At 46.0% G+C, this 21903-nt stretch overlaps 1 protein-coding gene across 1 annotated transcript in view; it reads right to left on the bottom strand.

Annotated features, from left to right (window-relative positions):
* The window catches only part of LOC140377011 (uncharacterized), a 46656-nt gene extending 28707 nt beyond the window's left edge, over window positions 1–17949 (bottom strand). The window contains exons 1-8 of the mRNA XM_072462259.1: window positions 17668–17949; window positions 8984–9036; window positions 7423–7449; window positions 7213–7337; window positions 3999–4622; window positions 1791–1920; window positions 1096–1325; window positions 182–248 (exon numbers count right to left, since the gene is read on the bottom strand). Coding sequence (XP_072318360.1) covers window positions 182–248; window positions 1096–1325; window positions 1791–1920; window positions 3999–4622; window positions 7213–7337; window positions 7423–7449; window positions 8984–8993 — 1213 coding nt within the window. The 5' untranslated portion in view covers window positions 8994–9036; window positions 17668–17949. The remainder of the gene's footprint in view (window positions 1–181; window positions 249–1095; window positions 1326–1790; window positions 1921–3998; window positions 4623–7212; window positions 7338–7422; window positions 7450–8983; window positions 9037–17667) is intronic.
* Window positions 17950–21903: the final 3954 nt, after the last annotated feature.

Genomic DNA, 21903 nt, shown 5'->3' with positions numbered 1-21903 from the left:
CCCAGGACGGCGTCGTGTTTATTGGAGGTCGCTTCCAATTCCCTCCCTCTATCTGCGCTCTTCACTCTGGCTAATGAGTTTTGGCTCGGCGGTCCGCAGGGTCTTTCAGGATGAGCGGGACAAAGAAAACAACACGCTGGCACACGGGGCCAAAAACAAGCCCCGAAGAGTTTGATCTTACCTGCTTTGTGGACTTTATGGATCTGTTTGAACATGGTCTTGTACCATTCCTTTGGCCTGTCCACCGTCTGTGAACAGAAAACAGCCTGAGACATTGTTCTGTGCATAACTTTAACCTTCATTTCACTTTATTTCACACCAAACTGAACAGCTGAAAGGGCTTTTCTATTGCTATTTGGATTTGTGTTTCCTTGTCACATTTTTTATATCCCTAATTAGCCTGTTCCGTTTGGGCCGGAGCAAAGGTTCTGCCAGAGAAACGCTGGTGTGTGTGCGACTGAGAAGGATAGAGTTAACACTTCAAAGGACTTAATCCTCTCGTATTCGTGCGACGCTAAACACAGTTTCAGAGTGAGACAAGAGGAAGTTTGTGTATCTTTGGCTTGGCCTGCAGAAAGGCCAATAACTGGTTCACTTTCCTCGGTTACCGAGAGGAGGCCACAAAAATGTTTGTAGGCGCTTAAAGAAAAGCACCTGATCCTGGTGTTTTGCCCCGGCTCCGGCCTGTAATCCTCTCAGGCCTCTTTACGGGCCTCTTTACGGGCCTCACTGCTGAGAGACAACGGCAGGAAACACCAAGAGGAAATCATGAATCATTTGACTTTAATTGGCTTTAAAATAAATAAATATAATTAAAAAATATAAATAATAGAATAAATAAAATAAAATGAAATAACTTACTAATACAATTTATTAATTTTGATTAATTTTGATTAATTTAATTAATTCAATTAATTTAATTGATTTAATTTATATAATTTATTTAATCTATTTATAAATATAAATAGAATAATTAAATAAATAATACAAAAAACAACATGAGTGTATTTTATTTCAAAAAGTGATAGTAATGACTTTTATGGAAACCCCAAATCCTCGTCTGCAGTGAATAGATGGATAGATGAAGTCACTGACCGTTCGAATGGCGATGGGGATGCCAGTGTCGTCCACGGGTCCAATGCCTTCATAATGCGGGGCTTTGATGACCGACACCCTCTTCTCCTCCTCTGAGAAGCGGGCGATGGGCACGGCGACGGGCACGGCGACGGGCACGACGACGGGCACGGTGATGGGCATTGTGATGGGCACGGTGATACTTGTGCGCCCGCTCACTATGGACTCTCTTGAAAGGCATTCACTCCCTTCTGAAAAGCACCAAGGGTTTAATTAGACCCTAAAACTACAGATTCTTTAAATTATATTAATTTAGTTTGTCGATTCGCACGTCGCATCAGTTTTAATACAGCATTTAATTTTCTTATGGGTAAAATAAATGTTAATGGAATACGAATTTCACACTTAAAGGTGGCTTTTCTGGAGGGCCCGCCAAGTTACAGGTCATATCTGCGGAGAAGCAGCCCTGCTCGCAGTCATAACGCTCGTTTGTTTTCCAAATGCGATCAAAGAAATCACAGGCACATAAGTTTAATGCCGCACTGCGAAACATTTCAACATCTCCGTGGACACAGAAGCGGGCGGCGGACCCCTGGTGGCAAAGTGGCAGACTGCACCTTTAGTCCAATTGTTAAAAAGTCAAAAACGTCAGGCAATTTTGGCCCGAAACGAGAAAGGAAATGGATAAATATGAACGATTTGTTGACGCGTCTGACCTGAACTCCGGCTCTGCGTGTGAAGGCCTCGTTGGAGGGACTTGGGAGGCGGGGGGTACGACGGCGGGGAGAGGGGCCGCGGCGGAGGGGGGCCGGTGCTGCCGTTCATGGCGTGGGACAGGAGCTGGCCCTACGGGGGACGCACAGGAATCAAGAAACAAGTCGAGTTCAGAGCGACGAGGCACCAAACAGCACGACATCACACACTTCAACCACTGCGTAAACTATAATCTGTTTATTCATTGTTTGTAAAAGGGTTAGTCCGACAAGAGGGTTTAGATCTCAAGAACCAGAAGAAGTTAGTGCAAACACAGACAGTACAGACCCAACGTGGGCAAATATTTGTTTAGTAAATGTTGTTTTTTAAAATTCTACTTTCCAAAAAAAGAAGGGAAAGATCTGAAATTGAATTAAGTGTAATTTGTGATGCATAAACACAATTATGATTTTGCCCGCTACTTCCTCTCTTATGCTCGTTTTCATTGGGACGCCAGACAAACTAAAGCGCGACATGAACAGAAACGGGCATAAAATGAGAAAGTAGCGATAATCTACCACAACATGAACTCAAGGAAACGTGGCTGAAATCAGATTGAGGTTGTTTTTATTGGAACTGGCAGAAGCAGAAGACACAACGAGAAGCACATCACAAGCGTCTAAGAAAACGTCACGGCGACACGGACACAAACCAAGAGCACTAGCGGCAGGGATGGTGTCTGGTATCACACAGGAAAGTCGTGCTCAGTCAAGAGTTTCTTGGATTATTTGGGGTTAAGAACATTCAGTCCGAGTGCGGCGGGCGGGATCTCGATTGTGTGTTATTAATAATTACATTAGTGACAGCGGCGGAGGTCACGGGGGCGGTTAGAGCGTCGTCGGGCCCGGCGGTGGAGGTGCAGGCGGAGGCGTGGCTCAGGGTGGGCGACGGTGTGGGGGAGGCGCCGGGGGAGTCCAGGCTACAGATCTGCAGCTCGTCCAGCAGGCCCGCCGTCGAGGTGGAGTAGTGGCTGAGCGCCGACACCGTCACCGGGGAGGTGGAGGGCGACGCGAAGCCGCCGATGCCGGCGCTAACGGTCGGCCCGCCGGCGCTGGCACCGCCGGGGGCGTACGGGGCGGGAGAGAGGGCCTTGGGCAAGACGCCGGACAGGTAGTCCAGGGACTCAGAGCTGTGGAAGCGGTAAGGGGAGTGGCGTGCACTGGAGTCTGGAGAGGGAGGGCCCTGGTGGTGGAGTGGGTGAGAACAGGAAGGAAAGGGGGGAGATTGATCACCCATTAGTGTCGGGGGCAACAAACATCTGACGTCAACAAACGGTAAAATGTGGTTAAGCCAAATTCTGCGGCAACGTCTTCGGAGGTGTCAATATTCTGTGAACTGAAAAGGACTGGTTAGTTCATCCACGGCAGAAGCAGAAGTAACAACGCGAGACCAAACAGGATTCAGCACAAAGGCCAGTTCACACAGTTAGTGAGCATTAACATAGCTCCTCCCACTCTGTGTTCTCTTTCCACGTGTGATACCAACGTTTAAGCATTTACTCTCACAATGAGTCGTCAGTGTAATAAACCTGCACGTTTATTGCACTGCTCGATTCTCATTAACAAGACAATTAAAGTGCCTCTGACAGGTTTTTACGATGCTCTAATTTTGACTATATTTGGTGTATTTGTACCTATTGTGCGTATGAATGATAGTTTTACACCAATCGAGCAGGTATTTGTGGAGAAAATGTTGAAAAATCTGTAGAAAATTACAGGAAGTGACATCACCCCAGGGACACTCACTTTCTGACTCTCTAAACATGAATTCAAGAAAACAAAGTCACTCTCATATATTTTTATTTTCGGATCAAAACAATTGTGCCATTGGATGAGTTTTGGCCCAGTGTTTGCTGGGTAATTTCCCTGTGTGATGTCATCAATTACAATCAGGAAGTGAAATTATAAACCTAAAAAATGTGCTATTCTGTGTTTTTTTTTTTTGCACAATTGAAAATATATTTATCTTAACTGTGTTTTAGTTGAATGAGTCGTCCGGCCTGTAGGGGGCACTTTAAGTCTGTGGTTGCAGTTGATTCCAAATAAACACTTAAAAATGTGTTCCTGAGCAGCGCTTCTAGAAACCGAATTTGCATCCCACAAAAGAAAAGAGGCTTCGACGTAAACGCAAGAGCTCCTGAATATTTGCACTCCGCTGTGACGAGTCTGTACCAAGATGTGGGCGGCCGATGGTCTCGGCGGCACGGCCGGCGGGGACTTCTCCGTGCGGGCGGGGCATTCGGAGGGTCCTGGCTTCGGAGGCGGCTCGACCTCCGGCTCGACCTCCAGCTCGACCTCCGGCTCTCCGGCGGGCAGGGGGGGCCGCCGCTCTTGCTCTCCGACGACATTTTCCGCTCCCGGGCGGACGGACGCCTGGCGCGGGGGCGTCGGCGGGGCGTCGGCTGCGGTTTTCGGGCCGGTGCTGGTGTAAGCGCTGAAGTGAGTGGGCGGGTCTGGCATGGGCAGAGGGGTTAGTTTGAGCGAGGACACTTTGCGGCCCTGGACGTTAGCTCGGTTAGAGGCGGAGTTGGGTTCTTCCGTGGCGGTGGGTGTTATTTGGGTGAGTGCGGCCGGCGGGCGCGGCTCGGTGGTCTCGGAGAAGGCGTAGGAAGAGGAAGACGTGCTTTTTATAGTGTAGGACTCCCTGACAACGGCATTCTCGCGCTGGGTAAACTGCTGCATTCCAGGGCTGGAGTCATTGGCGAGGGAGGAGCTGCACAGCGGCGGGTTAGTGCCAGCGGGTGAGGAATGAAAGCTGGCTCTCCGGGGGGGCGGGGAGGGCGTGCGATCGGTGTCCTTAGAGGTTAATGGAATATGTTAAATATGTCGTTAAAGAAGGTGAAACAACGAGGAAAGAATATCACATTAAGATTATATAGATCAAGTATAAATACCCAGACATATACTTCAGACGTATACTGACTTATTCTTTATTCTTTTTATTTAATTCTACTAAAAGTGCTGTCAGAAAGAATTTGTGTCTGAACAAATACAGCTGCGTTCTGGTTTAGCCCTGGTTTAGCCCTGGTTTAGCCCTGGTTTAGTCCTGGTTTAGCCCTGGTTTAGCCCTGGTTTAGCCCTGGTTTAGCCCTGGTTTAGCCCTGGTTTAGCTCTGGTTTAGCCCTGGTTTAGCCCTGGTTTAGTCCTGGTTTAGTCCTGGTTTAGCTCTGGTTTAGCCCTGGTTTAGCCCTGGTTTAGCCCTGGTTTAGCCCTGGTTTAGTACTGGTTTAGCCCTGGTTTAGTACTGGTTTAGCCCTGGTTTAGCTCTGGTTTAGCCCTGGTTTAGCCCTGGTTTAGTCCTGGTTTAGTCCTGGTTTAGTACTGGTTTAGTACTGGTTTAGCCCTGGTTTAGACCTGGTTTAGTCCTGGTTTAGTACTGGTTTAGCCCTGGTTTAGCTCTGGTTTAGCCCTGGTTTAGCCCTGGTTTAGCCCTGGTTTAGCCCTGGTTTAGACCTGGTTTAGTCCTGGTTTAGTACTGGTTTAGCCCTGGTTTAGCTCTGGTTTAGCCCTGGTTTAGCCCTGGTTTAGTCCTGGTTTAGTCCTGGTTTAGTACTGGTTTAGCCCTGGTTTAGACCTGGTTTAGTCCTGGTTTAGTACTGGTTTAGCCCTGGTTTAGCTCTGGTTTAGCCCTGGTTTAGCCCTGGTTTAGCCCTGGTTTAGCCCTGGTTTAGCTCTGGTTTAGCCCTGGTTTAGACCTGGTTTAGTCCTGGTTTAGTCCTGGTTTAGTCCTGGTTTAGTACTGGTTTAGCCCTGGTTTAGCTCTGGTTTAGCCCTGGTTTAGCCCTGGTTTAGCCCTGGTTTAGCCCTGGTTTAGCCCTGGTTTAGCTCTGGTTAAGCCCTGGTTTAGCACTGATTTAGCCCTGGTGTAATACTAGTTTAGTCTTAGTTTAGCCACTTGTTTAGCTTTACTTTTAGCCCTGGTTTAGCCCTGATTTAATGCCAGTTTAGCCGGGTTTAGCAATGGTTTAGCAGCTTGTTTGGCTTAACTTTGGCCCTGTTTAGCCCTGGTTTAGCCCTGGTTTAGCCCTGGTTTAATAGTATTTTAGTCCGGGTTAAATCCGGGTTAAGTCCGAGTTTAGTCTGGGTTTAGTCTTAATTTAGCCACCTATAGCCACTTGTTTGGCTTTACTTATGGCCCTGGATTAGTTTTGTTTCCGTCTTAGTTTAGCCCTGATTTAGCCCTGGTTTAACACGAGTTTAGTTCGAGTTAAGTCCGGGTTTAGTCTTAGTTTAGCCACTTGTTTAGCTTGACCTTTGGCACTGGGTTAGTCTTGTTTCTGTCTCAGTTTAGTCCTCGTCCATCTAAAAGTATAAAGACATGTTTTTTCCAAATATGAAATGTCCTTTTCTTCCAGGCCAAAGCAGCAGGTGAAACTTTCAGGTCGTGACTCTCCAAAGCGACCAGAATAGTTTATGGATAACGCCGCGGCAATTACTGTGCCAATACAGTACAAACATATACAAAATACAAAACATACATGAAACACAAACAGGTACATTTAAGAATAGTGAGTTTGTGAACATATTTGCTGACGTAAAACAATTCTGTCATTAATTATTCGTTGTTCTTTCAAGCCTATTTTTGTCGTTATTCATTGCATAAATGGTACAGAGAGTTTACTGTCCGACAACCAAGCTTGTAGTTACATTCATTTATTCATTTATTGTTTGATTTAACGCTCACACTAAATTCAAGAATCTAAACACGCAACATATATTTATTACCAGACATAACATACATGAACCTTCATCGAACCGAGTAACAAAAATATAATGAATAGCAGTTCTGAGGCCGTTGAGAGTACCGTATTTTCCAGACTATACGTCGCACCTTTTTTCATAGTTTGGCTGGGGTGCGACTTATATATTATCAACTATTACTTTCAAACTGACGACCACAAGAGGGCGCTCTAGGCTCTAAGCGACGCAGAAGAAGAATCTGCACTTCCTCTTCCTCTGGAGTTTGTGGAGTTGTTTAGAAGTGACACAGAGGAAGAAGAATTCAATGGATTTAGTGATTTGGGGTAAAACTGATGCTTTGGTAAACTTGTTAGCATGTTCTTTATGCTATAGTTATCTGAATAACTGTTCATATGTTACGTTAACATACCAGACACTTACCACAGTTCTGTCTGTGCCTCATGTAGCTGAAGGTGTTAGCATTAGCATACGTACACCTATTCACCATGTTCTCTCATCTGTTCCAATCCCCCAAAAATGCAATTTATACTCCAGTGCAACTTATATAAGTTTCTTCTCTATTATGCATATATTGGCTAGTGCGATTTATACTCCCGGTGCCACTTATAGTCGAGAAAATACGGTATTTGACTTGACGGTTTCTCAGGACCTGAATGCGACACACACAGAGAGGCGTCGGGTTTACCTGCGACGGCGACCTCTTGTCCTGCAGATTGGGCCTGACGCTGCGGAAGCCTTTGGCGGCGAGGGACGAGCTGCCGGCGTCTCCGTTTTTAAGGCCGTCCGTGACACTGCTGGAGCGCCACGAATCTGCGGGTTCAGCGTGAAGCGGCGTTAGCGACTCGCGCCCGGCGAAGGTGAGCGAGCGATAACGCCTTTTCGGGGACAAACTTACCCAAGTCTGAAGAGTGGGAATCATTCGCTGGGGAGCACGGGACAGAGACGGCAAGAACGGAGAGACAAAAGACATATTTTGAGACGGCGCCTTATGCCAAGATGTGTGTTCAACTTAATATTAGTTTAAGATATGCATCGATTTCTGTCTGTGAGAACGTCGCTAACGCCAAATACTGTTACCGGATCTGTTTCCAACACCTTCAACCGAGTGCTGAGGTTCATATCTTTCATATCATATCTCTACTCACGGCTCTGTTTTACAAAATAGCAGGGCCGAAATCTACAATTTACAGTGTCAAAGTAGGTCTTGGGTTCAATTCCTGCACTGGGCTTTTTGTGTGGAGTTTGCACGTTCTCCCCGTGTCTGTCTCATGTCCTCTAACACACATAGCGGCTCTAGACTAACTTCTCGTCTGATCTATTTTCATCGTTCATAAGAAAAATACCACATTTTAGATTCATCTGAACTGCTTATCCCAATATACAATGTGCGCAATGAGCTGACCACGCCCACATGTCCAGAGACGGGTGTAAAAGAAGGAACAGACACTCAGCAGACTTCACACAGAGGGGAAGCAGACCATTCTCTGACCAAATCACAACATACGAAAGAGGCACAGAGATATGAAATGGAAAAAATAAAAAGCTATAAACAGCAGCAATATCACAAAAGTGCTGAAAACAAGCAAAAGCAGCTGAAATGTTGTTGATGTTGTCGTCAAGTAAAATGACAGCTTTGTTGAACTGTTCTTCTTGCGTGACAGTGATGTTGTGGTGTTATTATGAGTCTTTTTATTCATAATCATAGTGTGTCTGAGAGTTAGTACCTGAGGCTAGATTGGGGGAGCTCTGGACCCTCTTCATGGGAGAGAGCATGAGTGACAAAGCCACACTTGAGTGAGCAAAGCCGAGCAGGTGATGTCAGCGGCAGAAGGCATGCACGTGCAAACAAACAAACAAACAATCACACACACCCATAATGCAGCCGTGATGAACGCACAACTCATGCAGCAGAATGTTTCATCTGGATGCTTGTGCTGTTCTGGATTTTATCCAAGGGTATGACTAATACTCTCCTTGTAAGTCATATGTTTTTTCAGTATGAACAATAAAGGCATGTTCATATAGAATGTCCATAATCATAAACACTCATAGAGATGATGAGTTGTATTGCATAATCCTGGCCTTCTGGCCGCTTGCCACAAACACAGTGAGCTTCAAACAACAGGCATTATTCTTATTGATGCTTTTATAGATCATCAGTGACACAAGGTCAGAGTCAGAGCGACACATTTCACAGCTTCAAAATAGACGAGGCTTAATCTCTAATCTGCAGAGCTTTTTAAAACAACCACTGTGTAGTGATAATAATAATGATAATAATAATAATGGCAATAATAATATTAGTAATAATATTAAAGCAATATTTGGTATTTAAAGGTCTCATGGGCTCATAGATGCTATGTTTTGGACTGTTTTGGAACCAGGGACACTTTGATGATCCAGAACAGCAACATTCAATCAAACTTATATTCTTCCACAGTGATGGCTCGACATACCTGTATTCATATTGAAGAGCACTTTTGACTAGTTGGATGAAGGGGACACTTTTCTGTAAAACAGACAAAAAATTATATTTTTTAGCCAGAGAGTCATGAGTGAAAGGATTAATCAAATGAATTAATAAGCAAAATAATCAATAGATCCACTGTTAAAGATGACGTGTGGCACACAGAAGAAGACGCTTTTTGCATAACCTGGAGTAAAGTGGAAACATTGTTTGATTTCTGTGAAACGTTGAATTAAATAAAGAGGAAATCTGCTTTGACAGAGCACTTTCTTTATTGGATTTTCGTGGAATGAAGAGTCACATAGATTATCAGAACATTCACCTATAAAGTAAACCATCACTTCTCATCTTTTTATGAAGAACTTATTCCTCCAAAGTGTCTCCCTCGTTGTCTTCTTCAGTGGTAGATAAAAGGAGCAGTACAGATCAGTTCAGATTGTGCAGTACTCTATTTCTATTAAGAGGTCACTTCTAGGAGCAGTTTGAGTAAAACACTCAGAGACTTCAAAGCCAAAGATGTGACTCAGACACATGTTTGTGTGAGTGATGTGTCCTCATGTGTGACACACAGGACAATGACAGCCTGTAGGATCATCAGGGATGGAAGTATCAAGTACTTACACTGTTAACACTGCGCTCCTCCGACAGGTTATTATAGAGAATACTTTCACCGTCGTCCTCGATCAACAAACCCCAAGACATCATATCATTTGACATATTTTACAATAAAAACTGCTTTCATAAATACAGCAAATGGATCTCTGCATTAAGGTGTTGCTGTTGTGATATTGAGGGTTAGAAAATACATTGAATTGAAAAAAATAAATTAATAATAATAATTCAATAGCGGGAAAAATGATAATTAAATAGTTCGAAGATTAAACACACATTGATTTGTTGAGATAAAACAGAATAAATGAGATGAGACATTGTTTTTGCTCATACATTTATCAGGAGCCTGACCAAACTGCCATTTACACCTTAAAGGGTCAATAACGGTTTGGGCGTTTTGACAATCTCGATGATCTTCTCTCGATGCCGACAAACAGACGCGCGGTGAGCAAACTGCATCGAACACCTGAGCGATTGAGGTCGACTCGCCCTAATCGCGGCCCGAGTTATTGTCGTCCAGGAGAAAGTGTCTTTGGCCGCGATCTGCGAAAGCGGCAGGAGGTCCTTCCAATCCCCGCTGACCTAATCCTTCGGCCGCAAACCTCGTAAATCTATCTGGGAAACACACGGGCTGCACAACGGGGTAAATCATGGGGCTGGCGTCGCGGGCTGTCGACATCCAAACGACGGTCAGATTATGAGCGGAGTCGGGTTTCGGGGGGACAGATCGGAGGCGACGCTGCAGCTGTGGCCCCGGTGTAATGTTATGGCTGGACACACGGAGGGAAAGCCACTCGGAACCTCCGCACACCGACGCTCGCCTTGTGCTTCTGCGCCCAACGCGTACTAATGGTATTTTATTACTCAACGACATTGGCAGAACCCATTCGAGTGCGGCGTAAAAGCACGGTTACGGTTCAAAACGGTCGTCGTAAACATGTTTCTTCCAACTTTCGGAAGAGTCGATCGGGGTAAAATGCTGAGCCCCGTCCAGCCATTTTACAGGCAAAAGGTTGGTAGAGAAGAATAATTTCCACCAAGATGGCAAGGAATTTCATAGATCTAGTTTAATGACACGAATGCCAGAAAAATCTCCAATTTCGAGATTTTTTGTAGTTTTTCTGGTCATATTACCGCATTTTTTTCATAGTTTTGACTGGGGAGCGACTTAAACTCCGGAGTGACTTATATGTGATATTATTCATTAATTTCACAACAAAATTACCGCAAGAGGGCGCTCTAGGCTCTAAGCGACGCAGAAGAAGAATCTGCACTTCCTCTTCCTCTGGAGTTTGTGGAGTTGTTTAGAAGTGACACAGAGGAAGAAGAATTCAATGGATTTGGTGATTTGGGGTAAAACTGATGCTTTGGTAAACTTGTTAGCATGTTCTTTATGCTATAGTTATCTGAATAACTGTTCATATGTTACGTTAACATACCAGACACTTACCACAGTTCTGTCTGTGCCTCATGTAGCTGAAGGTGTTAGCGTTAGCATACGTACACCTATTCACCATGTTTTCTCATCTGTTATGATTTCAAATTGCATTTCAAGATTGTTCTTGGTCTTGGATTTTATTAAATAAATTCCCCCTCAAAAATGCGACTTATGCCACGGTGCGACTTAAAGTCCGGAAAATACGGCATGTCGGACGTCTGTCACTCTTTCCTGACCCTGTTGCGGTTTGTAACGTTGGCATCGGCATGGAGCGACAGCAAGAGCAGAACATAATTAGCTTTAGAGTTTAATAGCTTTGGAAGAAGTCGAACCTTTGAGGCACTCAGAGATGTCCAGCCCCGCAGGACCAGCGAGTCTCATTAGCGTGACGAGCGATCCGCAGGGACGCGTTCGCATTATATTAGTGGACAAATGCCCTCTGAGCCTGGCATGATAGTGGTATATTAGTCTGAGCTTGGGAACGCTCAAGACGCCGCAGTTACTATAGCAACGGCGACGACTCGGACGCCACCTTCCAGGGCATCGGAGGAGCAGTGTCCGTGTGCACGTCGACAACACATTACGCCGACAATTAAATACTTCCCCTGGAGCGGGTGGCGCACATCTCCGCGGATACGTGATCGTGTGTGTGGAGAGTGAGCAGTCAGTGAACATAAGCCGACCGCGGCTCCGGGGGTCCCGACCCCTCGTCGCTCGCTCGGAATAAGACGTAGCCGCGGCGTGTCAACAGATTAAGCTCCTTAGTCAGATCTATTTAAGACCGGCACAAAAGTCGCACGACGGCCCTTCATTTGTAGAAATGTCCCTGGAAAGGAATGTATTGCTCTGCGCGGACTGAACTGGAAACAGGAAATAGGAAAACTCGCCCCCCCCCCGAAAGGTCAGCAAAAATATGAGCTGAGGCATTTTTGCAGAGGCGACGTACTGGTCAGTCCAAAAAAGGTAGAATGTGTGTTTGCTTCATTCCTTGGGCCGAGATGTTTCTGTGGTGCATTCTTGTGGTGAAACGGCGGGAGTAAAGGGGGGAATAAATGTCTTGGGAAGTCACATTATTGCCAAGTGTATTTAGGCTGATGTTACTGTAGTTTCGCTCTACGGTGAGTTCACAACAATACGCCTGTTTTTAGTAGGGAGACTTCCAAACTCAAGGGGAAGCTCACTAACAAACAACCAGTGTCTAGTGTCTTGACAGCAAGAGGTTAAAGGTCAGGGAGATTAGCCAAATGTACTCCAGGGAGGTGGTCAATGCCAGTACTAGCATTCCAAAAGCAAGTAAGTCAATAATTACTCTACATAAAGTACTTTGAGTAGAGTAGCACAATGTATCTGCTTGTGTGTAGCTCAGTTCATGAGGAAGTCAGTGTATCAGCACCGCGCCATAGAAACCATGCCATAGAAACCACGCCATAACACTGCACCATAGCACCGCGCCATAGAAACCATGCCATAGAAACCACGCCATAACACCGCACCATAGCACCGCGCCATAGAAACCACGCCATAGCACCGCGCCATAGAAACCACGCCATAGAAACCACGCCACAGCACCGCACCATAGCACCGCACCATAGAAACCACGCCATAACACCGCGCTGAAGCACCGCGCCATAGAAACCACGCCATAACACCGCGCTGAAGCACCGCGCCATAGAAACCACGCCATAACACCGCGCTGAAGCACCGCGCCATAGAAACCACGCCATAACACCGCGCTGAAGCACCGCGCCATAGAAACCACGCCATAGCATCGCGCCATAGAAACCACGCCATAGCTCCGCGCAATAGAAACCGCGCCATAGAAACCACGCCACAGCAACGCACCATGGAAACCACGCCACAGCATCGCGCCACAGCAACGCACCATAGAAACCACGCCACAGCAACGCACCATAGAAACCACGCCACAGCATCGCACCATAGAAACCACGCCACAGCATCGCACCACAGCAACGCACCATAGAAACCACGCCACAGCACCGCACCATAGAAACCACGCCACAGCAACGCACCATAGAAACCACGCCACAGCATCGCACCACAGCACCGCACCATAGAAACCACGCCACAGCATCGCACCACAGCACCGCGCCATAGAAACCACACCACAACATCGCACCATAGCACCGCGCCATAGAAACCACACCACAACACCGCGCCACAGCACCGCACCATAGAAACCACGCCACAGCAACGCACCATAGAAACCACGCCACAGCATCGCACCACAGCACCGCACCATAGAAACCACGCCACAGCATCGCACCATAGCACCGCGCCATAGAAACCACGCCATAGCACCGCGCCATAGAAACCACGCCATAGCACCGCACCATAGCACCGCGCCATAGAAACCACGCCACAACACCGCGCCACAGCACCGCGCCATAGAAACCGCGCCACAACACCGCGCCATAGCACCGCGCCATAGAAACCACGCCATAGAAACCACGCCATAGAAACCGCGCCATAGCATCACACCATAGAAACAGCACCATAGAAACCACGGCACAGCTCCGCGCCACAGCCTCGCGCCATAGAAACCACGCCTTAGCATCACGCCATAGCACCACGCCATAGAAACCACACCACAACACCGCGCCACAGCACCGCGCCATAGAAACCACACCACAACACCGCGCCACAGTACCGCGCCATAGAAACCACGGAACAACACCGCACCATAGCACCGCGCCATAGAAACCACGCCATAGCACCGCACCATAGCACCGCGCCATAGAAACCACACCACAACACCGCGCCACAGCACCGCGCCATAGAAACCACGGAACAACACCGCACCATAGCACCGCGCCATAGAAACCACGCCATAGCACCGCGCCATAGAAACCACGCCATAGCACCGCACCATAGCACCGCGCCATAGAAACCACACCACAACACCGCGCCACAGCACCGCGCCATAGAAACCACGGAACAACACCGCACCATAGCACCGCGCCATAGAAACCACGCCATAGCACCGCGCCATAGAAACCACGCCATAGCACCGCACCATAGCACCGCGCCATAGAAACCACGCCATAGCACCGCACCATAGCACCGCGCCATAGAAACCACGCCACAACACCGCGCCACAGCACCGCGCCATAGAAACCGCGCCACAACACCGCACCATAGCACCGCGCCATAGAAACCACGCCATAGAAACCGCGCCATAGCATCACACCATAGAAACAGCACCATAGAAACCACGGCACAGCTCCGCGCCACAACCTCGCGCCATAGAAACCACGCCTTAGCATCACGCCATAGCACCACGCCATAGAAACCATGCCACAGCACTGCATCATAGAAACCACGCCTAAGCACCACGCCTAAGCACCACGCCTTAGCACCACACCTAAGCACCACGCCTAAGCACCACGCCTTAGCACCACGCAATAGAAACCACGCCATAGAAACCGCGCCATAGCATCACACCACAGATACCACGGCATAGAAGCCGCGCCACAGCCCCGACAGCGCATTACTGTCACTGCTGCAACCTGCCACAATGTCTCTGTTCTCGGGCGCTTTGTCCAGCCCTGCCACTCATTAGCAGACCCCCTCCTGGCACGCTGAATGGCGAGCTGAGGCCAATACTTGGGCACAGCATGGGCGCTCTCCGGACACACTGAACCATAACAGAGGCCCGTGTGTTCTGCAGATTGCATCACTGTCCCACTAACAAGCAAAGCCGTCAGCCTGAAGGCACTAATGCAATTATGCAACGCCGGCCCACCGGCCCAGACGGAATACGGTGCCACAGTCTGTGGCCACGCAAGCTTATCTGTGCTTATCTGTGCTTATCTGTTCGTGTTTATGTCTTTTAATAAGATCTGTCCAAAGTGTGCACACACATTTGTAAAGATACACTCAACAAACTTTTAGACAGAGCACAAAACGTCATGATTATTTTAAAATATCTGTATCTAAATGTTTCATTGGTCATTCAATATTTTAACAATCAAAACAAAATATTCGAGCTTCTGAATATTTAAAAATCCTCAAAAAGCTGAAACCCATGAATGGCTGCGTCCATTCATGGGTTTCAGCGTCCTCGTGAAGGTAAGTCAAGTGTTTATCTAAATTGAAAACTCAAACATTCACCTAAACTTCTGGTATAGTTCATTTGGTGCTCTTCAGAACACAGTTACCATAATCAAAGGAACGCAGTACAGGAGTTGATCATGAAATGTAGACTTTGTACTGCACAGTATTAGTGAGAAGTGTTCTTTCTCTAGAGATAAATAAATGCAGAACAAACCTCCATGACCTGGACCAGGATGAAGTGGACGAAAATGGATGCATGGAACCGACTAAACTGAACAAAGTACTCGGTCTGAACCATGTAAAGACAAGTATTCAGTATTCAGTAACATTTTACACTGCCAATAACACCGTCATATTCTCTGGCACTGCAGCAAAACACAGGGCAAAACCAAAATATAATAAAGAAGTACAAGAAAGAAAGAAAGAAAGAACGAAAAAAAAAATCATTCTAATTTAATTTAAACAACACAACAATTATATAGCTGACAGGCCAAAGTACAAATGAACACACAGTAGTATAATAAACCTAAAGTACATAAAATACTACAATTAATTCAAATGCTCAGACCACTCTTAATAAATATGTGCATTATTTTCATCATTTGGCCAATTGAACAAAAGAAGAAAAAGAGTCATTTGTGCTGTGAGTTCATTTCAAATATATAATACTAGATACAAAGCAGGCATTAGAATTAAACGTCAACACGGCTATTTCAACCACAATGAATCTGATGAGTGACATGAGCCAGGGCCACGACGACAGGGGGGGGGCTCTCGGACGAGGGGCCCCCGTGCACGGCCCCAGGTAGCAGTTTGCTCAGCGTCAAGATAAGAGCGTGATTAGCGAAACAGCTATTTTTACAACCGTCAGACAGAAGGCGTTACTCTGTGCACTGGAGAACGTCTAAGAGCGATGGAGGAGAACCGCCCCAAAAGCGTGTCAATCAAATGCACAAAAACGTGTCAATATCAGCTTATGTCTTTTCAAAGTCAGAACAATCTTGATTAATTATTAAAACCTGAGAAAAGCTGGTGAGATCATCATAAAAGGCTTTTGAAGTGAATGTATTTGGCCTCGTAAGACGTTTTAATGCAACGCTGACGATGAGACAAGCACCTTCACCTCACGTCATGAAGGTCCCGGGCTGGAGTCACTGCCCTTACCCTTCGCTCCAGTTTCCCCCGTCATCCTAAAATGTGCATGGATCATCTGCAATCTCACCATGACCCCGGCTCGAGATCTGAAGGTGGGTCCCCCGGGTTCTGCAGGCGCCCGCTACAAGACGGTTGCCATGGGAACAAGGCTGAACGACGGGTCATTTGTCAAAACACAACTTTCCCTCCAGTGACAAATGTGTTCAGTGTATTTGTTATTGTCCGTGGAGAACTTTAATTTAGGGTTTTTGGGTCGGCATAAAGTGAATACAATATAATCACACACAGGAAGTAGTGGTTTGTAAAAGTGTGTCACTGTCAGGGCATTACATAATAATAATAATAATAATAATAATAATAATAATAATAATAATAATAATACACATACTAATAATAATAATAAAAAAGTAAAATAATAATACACATAGATAATAATAACAATAATAATAAATAATAATAATGATATACAAATAATAATTAAAAAATAATAATACAAATAATAATACAAATAAATATAATAATAAAATTACACATAATAATAATAATACTAGACATGATGATAATAATAATAATAATAATAATAAACATAATCGTACAATAATAATAAACATAATAAAAATAATAATACTACACATAATAATAATAATAATAATAATACACATAATAATACTACTACTAATAATAATACTAATAATACACATAAGACAAATAATAATAAACATAACAAAAATAACTAAACAAAATTTGAGTTTATGTTTGTCTTTTATAAATATGTTGTCATTAATAAATACTTAACTAAAAGACCGTCAACAATATAAACGTGCAGGATGCATGACGTTAGCGCTAGCGCACGTCCAGGTAAGTGCGGTGCGTTCCGACGTTTCCCAGCCTTTGCTTTGCCTCCCAAGTGTGGAGGGTCAAGGTGACATTCCACAAAACCTTTGAGACTTGCCTAATGTAGGAATTGGTGCATGGCTTTTGTTTTGAGCGAAAGAGGAGACTGTGAACGAGGGTGTAACACGAGATACAAGTACGCAAAAGAGAGCAACACTGAGAGCTCATTCTGGGGACGCATTATGGGCACGACACCGTCAACTTTCTCTTCACAGCAAAACTTGACTTTGCAGAGAACATTTACCACGCCGTAGCATTTGTTGCCGTACTATTCCTAGTGCCCTGTGGTCCAGCCAGTGTTTTATTTGACACCATTTCCCGTGTCTGCTGTCACACGGGACAAAAACAATCTACCGCTGAACTGTAATTGTGGTTTCTAAATATGTTCAGTTTCTCTTCTTTGTAATTATTTCAAACTAAAAGCATTGCATTTATAAAGGGGAAACAATTCATTACATTTCAAGGCGACATACTTGTGCAGAAATGTGAAAAATCCTTACCGTCATAAAATCCAAAGGGGTATATATTTCTCCAGAAGCGTCAGGTGCAGGCGTCCCCAGGCACTATTCCCACTTCCTGTTCTTTGATTGTGCCTTTGTGCTGTTGTGGATGTGCCTTGCCTGTGGTTTGGGCTTCAGACTTCAGAGCGGAGCCCCGTCCGGCGCCTGGGCAGCACAGAGACAACAGAATGAGGAGAAAGTTAGGAGCGTCTGACAGAGGGAGTGACGGGGGAAAAGACAGTTCCCTGTTTGGGTGAAGCCGTGATCAGATACGGCTATTTTCAGACGCAGGCATGCTTGTGTGTGAGTCTGGAAAGTTACCCCCCAGTGTCATGGGTGGGGGCTAAGTGACAGGGCCCACTATCTCTATTTTACCACACAACACCGACATGCATGGCATACCGCACGGTGCACGCACGTGGCCCCAACACGCAAAACCCCGATATATCCTCAAGAACATTTAAAGGGACCCATACATCGCATTTTCACGTTAAAATAACTCTAAACAAATCTAAAAATATCGTAAGTCATTCTTGAAAGTTTGTCAAAGATGCCCTTGCGTTGTGTTACGGAGATTCCGGGAAAGGACCCCGTAAACCACTGTCTGGTACACACAGCGCCACCAGTGGGTTCGTCAGAAACAATGACGAGGTCGTTGTTGATGTCCCGTGAAGAATATGCAAATCATTTTAGTGTCTAGCGCCACCTACACAGCCCTCCTCTACCCCAGCACCACCTACACAGCCCTCCTCCACCCCAGCACCACCTACACAGCCCTCCTCTACCCCAGCACCACCTACACAGCCCTCCTCCACCCCAGCACCACCTACACAGCCCTCCTCCACCCCAGCACCACCTACACAGCCCTCCTCCACCCCAGCACCACCTACACAGCCCTCCTCTACCCCAGCACCACCTACACAGCCCTCCTCCACCCCAGCACCACCTACACAGCCCTCCTCTACCCCAGCACCACCTACACAGCCCTCCTCTACCCCAGCACCACCTACACAGCCCTCCTCCACCCCAGCACCACCTACACAGCCCTCCTCTACCCCAGCACCACCTTCACAGCCCTCCTCCACCCCAGCACCACCTTCACAGCCCTCCTCCACCCCGGCGCACCTTCACAGCCCTCCTCCACCCCAGCACCACCTTCAGCAGCCTTCCTCCACCCCAGCACCACCTTCACAGCCCTCCTCGACCCGAGCACCACCTTCACAGCCTTCCTCCACCCCAGCACCACCTTCACAGCCCTCCTCGACCCGAGCACCACCTTCACAGCCCTCCTCCACCCCGGCACCACCTTCACATTGCTCATCATTCCCAGCCGGGGTCTAAGGGCCAAACCTATAATGTCTTACATATTGTTGTTGATTATGAATGGTTCATCTTCTGTCACATATTCATTTGAGTCTCTACAGGTGGAAATGTAAATACAGGGCAGGAAGTGGAAGAAGAAGCACGTGCCTCAGAGTGAGATGTTTCCAATTCTTCAAACGTAGAAATAAGGAAAATAGTAAAGAAAGGAACATAATGAAGGAAAGAAAATGTGCAGTTTTAGTGTGTCTGCTGTCGGCATTAAAGCTTTATTTGATATTTATTATAAGGTGTTTAAGATTTAAGATGTTTATATATGCACTATGTCGTTTCATTTTGATCTCAGAAGAATTTTATTTTTATGGCTTTATTTATCTATAAACATACCATTTTATTCATTAAGAGTTGTTTTCTCGTTTATCTGTGAATACTCGTATGCTTTTCTATTTCAAAGTCATCTGTTCTTTGTTGTTTACTTTTGTACCTACGTTGTGTTGCAACACTGCAATTTCCCCCATTGTGGGACAAATAAAGGCTTATCTTTTCTTATTGTACTGAGGGTCGTATTGAAGGATTTGTTATTACATTGAGAATTGTTTCATCTCTGGTGGCTAGCTAGCACTCTTGCCTCACAGCAAGAAGGCCCTTTCTGTGCAGGGTTTGCATATTCTCCCTGTGTCTTGAGTGGATTCACACTTCACACTCTGGTCTCCTTCATCAACTCAAAACATGTACATTAGTTCCAGTGCAGATGTCGATCAAGCCTAGCTCAACACCCGTAGCCATGGCGACCGGTGCTACTCACAGGACGCACCAGCAGCACTGAACGGGTCAAATACAGGACTCCATAAAGTCAACCCACTTCCCCACAATCTGCATCAGCACCAGCCCTGAAAAAAACCCACACCGTTCGATCTCCAATTTACAGACACTTTATCGTCCATCCCAATTGTCCACTTACGGCGCATCCTTTCGAGTGAGTAGAACGCCACTGACCTGCTGTGGACGCGAGCGGAGAGCACACAGCGCACCGGCCCGCGGATGCCGTCAGCGCCGGGCTACGTGAAGTGGCTCTCTCCGCGCAGAAACCCACAGCCGAGTCGCATAGTTGTGGCATGAGATTATCTTTCCCTCTCCTGACACGTCGATGACCCGGAGACTGACACCCGTCCATCGCGTTTATTACCGTCCATCTATGCCCAGAGGACGCATCCACACGTAACATATATACCGACTCATTATGCGCCCACTCACCCGCGTCATTAATAATATTACTGCTGTGTAACCCATATGGGGGATGTATATTTGGACATGACCACACACGTACACACACAAGCCCAATATACACAGGGGAGAGGTCAGCCAGAGGCACCTCTAGACCTCAGACTCCACGCTATTCCCAGAACCATGATGTAACCACCGCTATTAGCATCTCATATTTAGAACCTGGACACCCAAAACCGAGCCGGCAGCTACCGTGCAGAATGCCTCCATGCGCCTCCTCGCACCTACGTTCTTAAAGGTAAATGACACGTCAGTATTTGTCTGTAGCGTGGCGTTTGAGCGCGTTATACAGCGGTCTGAGTTAAGTGAGTTGTCGTAGCAATGTCACGTTGGGACGCACGTCGAAGGGAAATGTTCCGCGCTCCGTCGCAGGTGTAATCCCGCATTCGTCCACCAGGGTTCCATTGTAGAAACGTTCTGTATCATCTGGAGTCTGGCGATGCAGCTGAATGTTTCTACAGTCGTTACCGTATTGTCAAACGTCAGTCGTTCATAATAAATCATCCGTAAATTGAATGTGCAAAAGGTGAACAATTTTTTTTTTTTTTTTAGTATCAATACCTAATCAAAGAAATATCTAGTTTTGAGTATTGATTTGACATATGGATTTCTAGTTTTTGACAACCCTAAATTGTTTTTTTTTTGCGTGTTAGAAACCATTAAAAATATATATTTATATAAATGCGACGTATCATTAGGTCATTAGTACAGTATTTTCCGGACTATAAGTCGCACCCTTTTTCATAGTTTTGTCTGGGGTGCGACTTATACTTATATTTATACTTATATACTTATACTCCGGAGCGACTTATATGTGATATTATTTGTTATTTTCACACTTGCAACTGCATTTCATACTCCAGTGCGACTTATTTTTTATTTTGTATTTTCTATTATGCATTTTTTGCTGGTGCGACTTATAGTCCGGAATATACGGTATGCAGGGCTCCATTAGAAACGAGACTAAGGTCAATGGTTCCGTGACGGATTTAAAATAAGACATAGAATTGTAACGAGACAAACATGAACATTCACAGTGACACAAACGTGCGTTCACGGTGAAGCCGATGACAACAAAGACATCCGACACTCAGGTTCAGGTTTATAAGTGGAGTTAGAACAAGCGTCCACGGCTCTCGATGTTGCTATAAAACATATCTGTCCTCCACCAGAATCTGTGCATCCTCTTCAGGGTTCGCACACACTTCACTCGGTTCCTCATCAACATTCTGAGCAAAACGCTGAGCAAAAAGGACAAAGAAGATGAGGCATTCTCCGTCTTTCTCAAAACAACATTCCTTCATGTCCACAGTGGCACGAATTGGGGGAAAAAATGGTTATGAATCAATCAGGATCAAGTCAGCTTCAGCCGACACAATTCAAGTACAAGTAATTGTGAGGATATAATGGGACGGTCCAACGTAAGGCACCCCGGCCGTTTGGCCGGGGTGCGACTTATTCTCCTGTGAGTGACTTACATGTGATATTATTCGTTATTTTCACACTGGCCACCACAAGAGGGCGCTCTAGGCTCTAAGCGACGCAGAAGAAGAATCTGCACTTCCTCTGCCTCTGGAGTTTGTGGAGTTGTTTAGAAGTGACACAGAGGAAGAAGAATTCAATGGATTTAGT

The sequence above is a fragment of the Eucyclogobius newberryi genome, unplaced genomic scaffold, assembly GCF_026437365.1.
Source record: "Eucyclogobius newberryi isolate DKJ021-1_F unplaced genomic scaffold, fEucNew1.0.hap1 SCAF_4, whole genome shotgun sequence".
Lineage (NCBI taxonomy): Eukaryota > Metazoa > Chordata > Actinopteri > Gobiiformes > Gobiidae > Eucyclogobius > Eucyclogobius newberryi.
Note: the sequence above shows the minus strand (reverse complement) of the source record. Positions and strands in the feature narration are given on the sequence as shown.